Source organism: Arachis ipaensis, chromosome B02 (assembly GCF_000816755.2).
Source record: "Arachis ipaensis cultivar K30076 chromosome B02, Araip1.1, whole genome shotgun sequence".
Taxonomy (NCBI): domain Eukaryota; kingdom Viridiplantae; phylum Streptophyta; class Magnoliopsida; order Fabales; family Fabaceae; genus Arachis; species Arachis ipaensis.
The window spans coordinates 22,976,265-22,986,629 of NC_029786.2; the positions used below are offsets into that span (position 1 = coordinate 22,976,265).

The 10,365-nt window shown below is 40.7% G+C and overlaps 1 protein-coding gene across 1 annotated transcript; it reads right to left on the reverse strand.

The window, feature by feature from the left end:
• On the reverse strand, nucleotides 508-1,731 carry LOC107627039. Its single transcript, XM_016329918.1, has one exon. It carries the CDS (start codon nucleotides 1,729-1,731, stop codon nucleotides 508-510), a length of 1,224 nt encoding a protein of 407 aa, XP_016185404.1.

A 10,365-nucleotide genomic window follows, 5' to 3' on the forward strand; every position in this document is an offset into this window, starting at 1 on the left:
CGTCGGACCATCCTCGTCCAGGCCCATACATGTCCAACCTATGGCCCCTGCCCAGCCACCCCCGGAGGACGAGGAGGACGAGATCGAGGACGAGGAGCCCCTTATCCGTAGAGGTCATAGGGCACGAGTTCCACGCCATTGTGGCACGGGGTCGCACCTTTTTAGATGATTTGTGTATCGTTGTATATGTCATTTCCGGATCTTTGTTGTATGTTGTGTCATTTCGTTATCGTTGTTGTATTTTATTTTATTTGTCCATCAGATCATGCAAAAGTTTGTTTAACATTGCATTATTGTGTTTTAGTCACCGTGAGAACATGTGTATTTTCCTTATATATTTTATTTCCATAATAGTAAACACATCTAATTGTAATGTCTTCTACGAGACGAATTTATCAACACGGAAAACTTACTAGTTAGGAAACCAAGTACATCTTTTTCTAGAAAAAAGTACAGATGATCAAAGTAATACAAAGTAGAACACAAATCCAGACATAACTATAAATATCACACTGGATGACTGGGTCCTCCGGCCTGTGGACAGCTCCAGCGAGTGTGTCCGGGTTGCCTACAGATGCCACATTTCTTGGGCCGGTTCGGATCTACCTCATCCATATTGGTCCGTATCCGAGTGGACCTAGGACGACCCTCCCTCACACGCTTCATATTCGGGTCTGGTATAACAGTCGGGCCGTCATAAGGTGGCCAGAAACCCTCCGGGATGGGAGGAGTGAATCCCATCTGATATACACTGAAAACTGAACTAAGTCGATACACCGAGTGGACGTATGGCTGCCAAGTAACACGTGAGTAGGCATAGCATGCCAATGCGTGCGGACATGGGAAATGAAGTGCCTGGAAGTACCCACAATCACATGTCTGAGAACCCAGTGAGACCCTGTAGCTTCCCAATGAGAACGAACCAGTCGGAGTCGTCTCTGCCACCGTGTACTCTGAGTTATCCCTGTCATATACAGTCACCGTGAAGTACCTAGCCGTCTTCAGATTGGCCTCGATACACTTTACCAGGTATTGACTGAATTGTTGTCCGCTACCCAGCTGTGCCTGTGCCTCCCTCCCCTTGCAGACAAATAGTTCAGCCAACCTGCCGTATGTGGCCTTCACCAACGAGCACACAAGGAGGTTCCTAACACCTTTATGGATTGAGTTCACACACTCAGAGATATTGGTGGTCATGTGCCCGAATCTGCGCCCCTCATCACAATACTGGGTCCACAACGAATACTCAATCCTGTTCGCCCAGTCACACATCGCCGGATTCTCAGAGCGGAGAATGTCAAACCAGTAATCGAACTCCACTTCGGTCTTTGCATATGTGGCATTCACAAGAAGCCCCCGAGCGTCCTTGCCCTTGAAGGTGAGGGCAAAATTGGCTGCTACGTGTCGAATGCAGAATGCTCGGTATGCAGCCGGAGGTAGCCATTCCCCATCAGGAGCCTCAAGCGCGGCCTTGATGCCGTTATGCCTGTCCGAAATAACTAGCAGACCTGGCTGCGGTGTCACGTGCTGACGAAGGTGAGAGAGAAAGAAGGACCACGAATCAGCATTCTCACCCTCAACTAGTGCAAATGCCACAGGGAGTATGTTGGAGTTCCCGTCCTGTGCAATTGCGACAAGCAACGTTCCCCTATACTTACCATATAGATGGGTGCCATCAATACTCACCAACGGCTTGCAATGACGGAATGCCTCGATACAAGGTGGGAACATCTAGAACAGCCTATGAAAATAAGCCTGAGACTCGTCCAACTGGCCCACAACTCGAACAGGGCATGTCCGAAGGAATGCTACTGAACCAGGCATGGTCAACTGGACTCCTAACACCCACCTAGGGAGCTCGTTGTACGACTCATCCTAGTCACCATAGATGACGGCAACAGCCTTCTGTTTCGCCATCCAAACCCTCCTGTACGTCGGCCTGAAACCAAAGTGTGCGGCGGTGGCATTTAGGAGCACCTTGATGTTGACGGATGCATCAGCCCTCACCATTGGCATAATGAATGTCGCTATCACATGATAATCCAAACGCCTATGGTCGCTGGAGATAGAGGTGGCGAGACACGTATGCGGTCCGTTGTACCGTTTCACTTCCCAGATGCCCTTGCGCTGCCAGAGACTCAACCGAATCAACCATGTGCACCCATTCCCAAACTCAGAACACTTTCCCACATACCGACGATAGTCAGACTCAACTACCTTGTACTGTACCCCTCGGCGGATGCTGTAAGTCTTCACACTCAATAGGGCCTCATCTCTGTCCTAAAACTGCTGACCAACCTGGAACTCTGTCATACCAGCAGACCCATCCACATCTCTAGCGCCAAAACCAGCAGCCTGCCCAGGAAGCCCGTCCTGCCTCATGGCATCCAGGTCCAATGATGAAAAATGGGGTGGGTACTGCTGTGTCCCAGAACTAGATCCACCTGCAGCCCCTCTCGGGTCACTCGCTCCGAGATCATTGCCACTGTCATCGGCAATCAGATCCAACTCAACATCATCGTCCTCTGGATCATCAAACAATCCATCTCCAGCACCAGCTGGTGTGGCACAATGTACTGGGGTCGGAAGATGTTCCCCTGTACCAACCTCGTCGCCGACATTGCCGCTGAGATCAACAGCGAATGAAGGGGAGGCAACAGGCTGCAGCGGTTGCTCGTGCGCAGGGACGGAGGAAGAAGCAACGGCAGGTCTCGAGCTAGAACCTGCAACCGTGGCTACAGCGTGCGTATTCCAGTTTGAACCCCCCGAACTGGAAACCACATCAACCAACTTTGCCAACAGCTCTGGTGTCCTCACCTCCGAAAACTGCCGGCGACAATGAAACATGACCTGCAAGTCCTCATCACTCCCGATCGTGAAACAGTCATACTTCACGGTATCTTGAAGCACGGTGATTGGAATGCGATAGAAAAACTTCTTAACCCTTTTCACACCATCCAGACCAAGTTTCAGCAATACAGAGCTAACAAGGTCATCATAGCTCGTCGTAGGCCTCGCGATAATACAGAGAGGATCCTTATCGGTGAACTTCACACCGGATCGAGTTTTTCTCTTAATGGATCCTCTGTGGTGAACCAACACTAGAAAACTATCCTCACCAGCCATCTGACCCTCTATTGAGAGCAACTCACGTACATCTCATATATATAGAGCTATGCCTCACAGTAATTCGAATCAAGTCCATTCGCACTATATATACGTAATTCGAATTAAATCAATTCAAATTACTTTGAATTACCAAATGAGAGTAATTCGAATCAATTCGATTCGAACTTCCCTAAGCCACATCCTCTAAGTAATTCGAATTAATATAATTCGAACCATGCATGCATAATTCGATGCTGGTTGATTCGAACTACGTGCGAATTGTGCTTGGGAGTAATTCGAAGTGTATCAATTCGAATTATGTGTAAGTCTAATTCGAATTCTATTGATTTGAATTATATAATATTGTGTTCTGGTGGATTGATGTCTCAGATTTTCATTTGGCGGATTTGGGTAAAAATATTGTTTTGGCTAATGCTTGTAAAACTATGTGTGTGTGTGTGTATATATATATATATATATATATATATATATATATATACACACACACACACATAGTTTTACAAGCATTAGCCAAAACAATTCCTATCCCTCTTACAGAATATATATAGATAAAGGCAATGAAACAATAAATAATAATCTAAAGCAATACAGAGCATCTCAACAACAACTAAATAAGCTCTTCGTGACTTCTGCGTCCATATCCTGAAAGGGAAAAATTGTAGGGGGTGAGAACATCATCCTCGAAAGGGTTCTTAGTAGAGAGTTTTTGGGAATTACTGTAATAGGATACGTGAAGATAAATCGTACCAGTGATTAATAATCGTCTTATGCCTCTTTTCAGAAACAACGTTTTACAATAAAAGTAAAGTCGGAAATCTTTTCTGAAAGAGGAACCGTTCAATTCTCAAAAACTCAAAAGCCTTTCAAAAAGGTTTATCTATGCTGAACCAAAATAGCCTTTCATATTTTTTTCCAAACCAGAAACACAAAACCGAAACCAACCATCGGTCCATCTTATTTCAACCACGGCCCTAGGCCCAAACACTCCAACCAACAACCAATCACCACAGTCCAACAGAGTCTTAGTCGCAAACACAAATAGGAATATTCAAGCACAAACAAACAGTTATTGCAAGTAGAATAATCAGCAGTTAATCACAAGTCTAGGATTTTTATAGAAATTTCGGCAGCACCTCCCCTAAAACTTGGACTTTTTCACCCGGTTCGGGTCCCAACTAAATCGTTCCTCAATCCCTTTCAACAATCCAAAATCCAAAATCAATTCAAAATCAAGCTAAATCCAACAGTCGCCTCATTTGCATATCTCAAGGAAACCGTTTCAAAATCAACTTGTTATCAACCAACACTCCAACCAACAACCAATCACCACAGTCCAACAGAGTCTTAGTCGCAAACACAAATAGGAATATTCAAGCACAAACAAACAGTTATTGCAAGTAGAATAATCAGCAGTTAATCACAAGTCTAGGATTTTTATAGAAATTTCGGCAGCACCTCCCCTAAAACTTGGACTTTTTCACCCGGTTCGGGTCCCAACTAAATCGTTCCTCAATCCCTTTCAACAATCCAAAATCCAAAATCAATTCAAAATCAAGCTAAATCCAACAGTCACCTCATTTGCTATCTCAAGAAAACCGTTTCAAAATCAAATCGTTATCAACCGATTAAACTCATTTCCAAAGCTTTAAAGAAACGATTCAGCAACAAATCATTTATCAAAACCAAGTCAATTAAAGTAAACCAGGCTGAATCCAAAAGTGCATTCGACTTTTCACATTATCAAGAAAGTTAACTCAATTCAAATCAATTCAGAACGGATTAAACTCGATCTCAAATCTTTAAAAGAATCAACTTGAAAACATTCCGTTTCACAAAACCGCACAACAATCCAACCAAACAACATTCATAATCATTCGAGACAATCAAACAATACATAAGGCTGATACAATCACCAAATACACATTGTCTCACATCAGTATCCATATGTAATAATTCCAATATTAAAAATATAGTTTTCGGAAAGCACCCCTACCTTGACAAATTGAAACTATAATCCAAACGCCTCTCAGAAATCCTTTCGTCTCGACCCAAAACCAAAGGCAGCTTCAAAGCACAGCCCCACACATTTTCACAGCAGCATAAACAACTCTAAATTACAACAAGCAACCTCAGTTACTAAATTGTAAGAACATTAATATCGTAAAGGCTTTAATACACATACGGAACACTAACGCAGGGCTTTTCGAAACATAATTACTTACCGAAACTAAGAAAGAATGGCTGAACCGAAACAGCGGCGGTCTCCGAGCCGGTTCAGCGGCAGCCCGGCAGCCACCTCAAGCGGCAGCGGCGACAAATTCCGATCACGACAACTGGAACTAACACGCAGTAACTATAGTATTCTTGGGATTCAAAAAGGATAGAAACCACAATTAAAACCCTTACCGGCAGAGTTTTCTGGCGATGGCAGAAATAGCCAGAGGCTTCGGCAGTGGTCCCGGAAGTCACAGAACTACTCCCAGTGGCCAGAATCCCAGAGATGCAGCTCCCTTCTCCGGCAGCAACACCTGCGGCGGCCTGAACCCCTTTACTGATGGCAGCAATTCCGACGGAGGCAGACGGCAGTGACGGAAACCACCTCAGCCTCAGACCTCTCCCCTTCTTCTTCACGCACGTTGGGCTCCTCCTTGTGCGTCCTCTCTCTCCTGGCAGAACCCCTATTGACGGCGACGACGGAACGGTGGCGGTCAGTGGCGCGACGGCGGTGACTGGACGCAGCTCCTCCAGCTCGCGTTTCCTTCTCTCCCAGCGTCGCCCAGTTTTAGCCTTCCTCCTCCTTTGAGTTCGACGGTAATGGACCCACGGCGGCGCTGTGCTTCCTCCACGATTTTGGCCTCAATGGTGGCGCAACAGTGAGGACGATGGAGCTGACGGTGAGTCCCTCTCTGCGCGATGCTGATAGTGCGGCTTCTCCCTTCCTTCGACTCGGACCTGACGGCGGACTCCAAGGCGGTGCGACGCGGTGGCGGCGGTGAAGCCCAGCATACCGGAACAAATACTATTTGCTCATGAATTTACCAATTATTTTCAATAAAATCTCCAAATCAGATAATTAGAAGTAATATACTTAATTTCTTCATTTTCCAAAATAGCAGTATTAATATCTTAAAATATAAATTATTTAGTCCAAATCATGTAAAATCCCTATTATTTCATAACTGCCAACTTTATAATTTAAATATAGAAAATAATCCAATAATTGTAAAATTGGATAATAACTATAACTTCTTTCAAATTCAATAAATCAAAACTTGCTTTAATTATCTTTAATAAGATCATTTCTGAAATTAAAGCTACAGAAATACTGAATTTGAAATTAGCTCATGATGACCCCTTTTTCAAAGTTCTGGGTCTTACATGTAGACTGTAAAAGATATAGTGGACACTGATGCGTGAGCATCTTATACTCTTTTTCTTAGCATTTTCTAGTTGTTTTTAGTTAGATTTTATTTAGTTTTACTTTATTTTAGTGCAAAAATCTTATTTGGATGCTACTTTGAGTTGTTTTAGTGTTAATTTGGCAGAGTTTGAAGCTAAAAAGAAGAAATGCTGGCAGCACCCTCCCTGGGTGCTAAATGCCAGTAGCGCCCAACTGGCATTTAGCGCCAGCAAGGGATCAAGGCCAGCACACCATCACTCTGCTATGGGCGTTTAACGCCCATTACTGGCGTTAAATGCCAGCAGCAGGCCAAATTTTCCCTCTTTGGAGCTTCTCAAGTGGATTTAGCATTTATTAGTGTTATATTATTTTTTTTTGTAATTTTTATTTAAAAACAATATCTTTAGTCTTAAAATTTATTATTTTAGTTTACTTTTGGATAAAATTAGGTTAGTATATAAAGGAAAAGATCACTTGTATCTGGGATCTTCTTCCTTCCGCACATTTTCAGAACTCTAATTTCTCTGTAAGTCATGAGCAACTAAACCTCCTGGTTAAGGTTAGGAGCTCTGTTTATTTCTATCGATTAGAACTATTATTCTTCTATTTTAATTAATATTTTGATTCAATTCTAAGGATTGTTTTCGTTCTTAATCTTATGAACTGGGTAGAACGAGAGTATGACCATTTTCTACATGAGTTCCTGTGATTCTCGAGAGAGTTATCTCGCTTGAACTACAGCTTGAAAACAAACTCCTCCTAAATTGCTAATTACATGAACTGATTGGGATATGTGATATAAAATCCTGTTAGCTTTGGGTAATTAGGGTTTTTGTGGCATTAAACTAGTTTTTTTGAACTTAACCCTCTAATCGGAATTAAGTGACCACAAGAGTGGCAGTTAATAAAGGTTAGAGGAGGCTAAATCACTAAGAGATTAGGATTTAGACATTTACAGTTCACCATAGAATGAATCATGCATTGTTAAAATAGTTGGTAAGAAATTTTAATTCAGAAAGATAAACATCTTCGAAGCCTTAACTATTTTCTCATTCTATTTTCACACCAAACCTGTTTATTGCTTTCTTTACTTGCCTATTTATTAGTTATGTGAATTGCAACTCACCAACCCCTTTTTGATTCGTCTGACTGAGTCCAACTTGACAACCATTGCTTGCTCAATCCGACAATCCTCATGGGATCGACCCTCACTCACCTGAGGTATTACTTGGATGACCCGGTGCACTTGCCAGTTAAGCTGTGCGAAATCCTAAATTCGCGCACCATACACTAAGGCAAGTTTGAGTAATAGTGCTAGTGCAGGTAAAGAAAAGCAAAAATCTATTAGTATGAGTCATGGTATAAATAGGAAGTCATTACTTTCAAAAAGATGAGGTGTAATACATATTTCTCATAATTCCAGTTTTGCTTTACTGTATTTTCTTCTTTACTAAGTTACCCTAAGTTCTTTCTTGGTTTTTACTATCTAGCTCGTATACATCATCATCATGCCCCTGTTTTTTGTTCATCTTTCTTCTTGAAAATTACATGTTTTAATTCTCTTGAGATGGTATCTAGAGCTTATGTTTTTATTTTTCAATGGCTGAATCACCTTCCAATTCCAACTCTGTCAACAGTAACAACAACCCCCAAAATGCCATCACATCTTTCCTACCACTGCATCCTTCTTGAATCAACGACTATTCACCCCAATTGGAGACAAACTTGGCAAAAATAATTACAACAAACTATGGCTACCATTTATGGACAAGATTTACAAGATCATCTTCTACTAAAAAAATTCTCCCTCAATACTTTTAATTTCTGAAGAAGATTGAATTGCTGGAAAAGAATCTACTTACTACAAGCAGTGGAGGCAAGATGATTACAACTTTATGTCATGAATGCTTGCATCAATGGATCCGAATTTCAAAAATAAAATGGTAGCTAGTGCTTATAGTTTTCAAATCTGAAAAAGATTGAAGATTACTTCGCTAAGTCAACCTATACAAAATCAAACAACTCAAGGCACAATTAAAACTCATCAAGAAACATGGATTATCTGTCTCTGATTATGTGTTCAAAATCAAACATGTTGCTGACTCTCTTGTGGCTTTAGGAAGCCTTCTTACATCAGGAGAGCATATTGAAGCACTTCTTGAGGATCTGAATTCTGATTATCAAATGCTAATCTTTACTGTCAATGCAAAATAAAAAATGTACTCATTAAATGAAGTTGAAACTCTCATTATGACACATGATGATATAGTCGATAAGTATCAAAAATCAGATAGTTTAATGGCACAAGCTCATTTGACATAAGACAATTTTTACCCTCCATCAATCAAGGAAGGGTTTTAAAGGACGACGAGGCAGAGCGGGTAGATTCTCTCGAGGAGGTAGGTTCTTTAATTAAAATTCTAAGCCACAATGCCAAGTTTGTGGTCGTACGGGTCATATTTTTTGGCATTGCTATTATAGATTTGATCAACAAATTCTTCCTCCCTCAAATCCCACTACATCCCTTTATAAACCTCAATCTCATTTTTCTTCATCTTCTGCACCATCATCACAACCATCAGTGCTATCCACCACCACCTATAGTATCCTTTCATCATCCTGAGGCATACATGGATGTTCTCTCGTCAGTAGCAGACACTTCTTAGTACCAGACACAAGTGCCTCTTACCATGTCACCCTAAATCACTCCAACTTACTTACCAGCACAGAATATTCAGACCCAGATTAGATTCTTATAGGTGATGAATCAGGTTTGTCTATTAAACATTATAGAAATTCAATTCTTTATGCACAAGACTCAAATAGATGGTTTCAATTACAAAAGTTAATTCACACACCACAAATCACAAAGAATTTAATCAATGTTTCTAAATTTGCTCAAGATAACAATGTTTTCTTTGAATTTCATGCCTTTATTTGCTTTGTTAAATGTCAGTTCTCCAAGAAGGTTCTCATGCAAGGATTTCGTAGAGAAAGAATCTCCAAATTTGTTAATGTTGTTGTTCCTCATTTTTCTTTTTTAAATTACCTAGAGTTCTAGCTATTACATGTTCTTCTTTTGAATTGTAGCATAAGAAGCTGGGACATACTGCCAAACAAATTGTATACACAGTCTTAAATAAATACAATATTATTACTCAAAATACAATTGACTCCTTTAATTCAACTTTTAATAATTTATTGTGTGAAAACTGTGTTTACGCAAAATTATACAAGATGCCTTTTTTCTGATTCTACTACTACTTACACTGCATCTCTTCAATTAGTATATTCTGATGTTTGGGGCCAATCCTTATTATATCTCATCTTGGTTTTAGGTTCTATGTTATATTTGTTGATACATATAATAGGTACACTTGTCTATGTCTATTGCAATCTAAAATCTCAGGTATATACTGCATTTCTACAATATAAGACTCATTGAAAACTTAACAGGACATAAATTGAAGGAGTTACAAACTGATTATGGAGGAGAGTATAGCTCCAATAGTTTTAAAGAATTTATACTTAAACATGGCATACATCATAAATATTCATGTCCTCATACACATGAACAAAATGGCAGAGCTGAGAGAAAGTATCGCCATGTTATAAAAGTAACTTTGGCAATGCTTTCTATAGCTTCCCTTCCCTTTACGTTTTGGGATGAAGCAGTAATTACTACTACATACTTAATCAATAGATTACCTACTCCTGTTCTTCAAGGTAAGACACCATATGAATTGTTATTTAATCAAATTCCTGATTATCAACATTTGAGAATTTTTGACAGCACATATTATCCACTACTAAGACCCTATAACAAATATAAGTTT

Bases quoted from the DNA above. Each gene is read 5' to 3' on its own strand.
- LOC107627039 (XM_016329918.1), bottom strand. From the start codon at position 1,731: ATGTTCCCACCTTGTATCGAGGCATTCCGTCATTGCAAGCCGTTGGTG.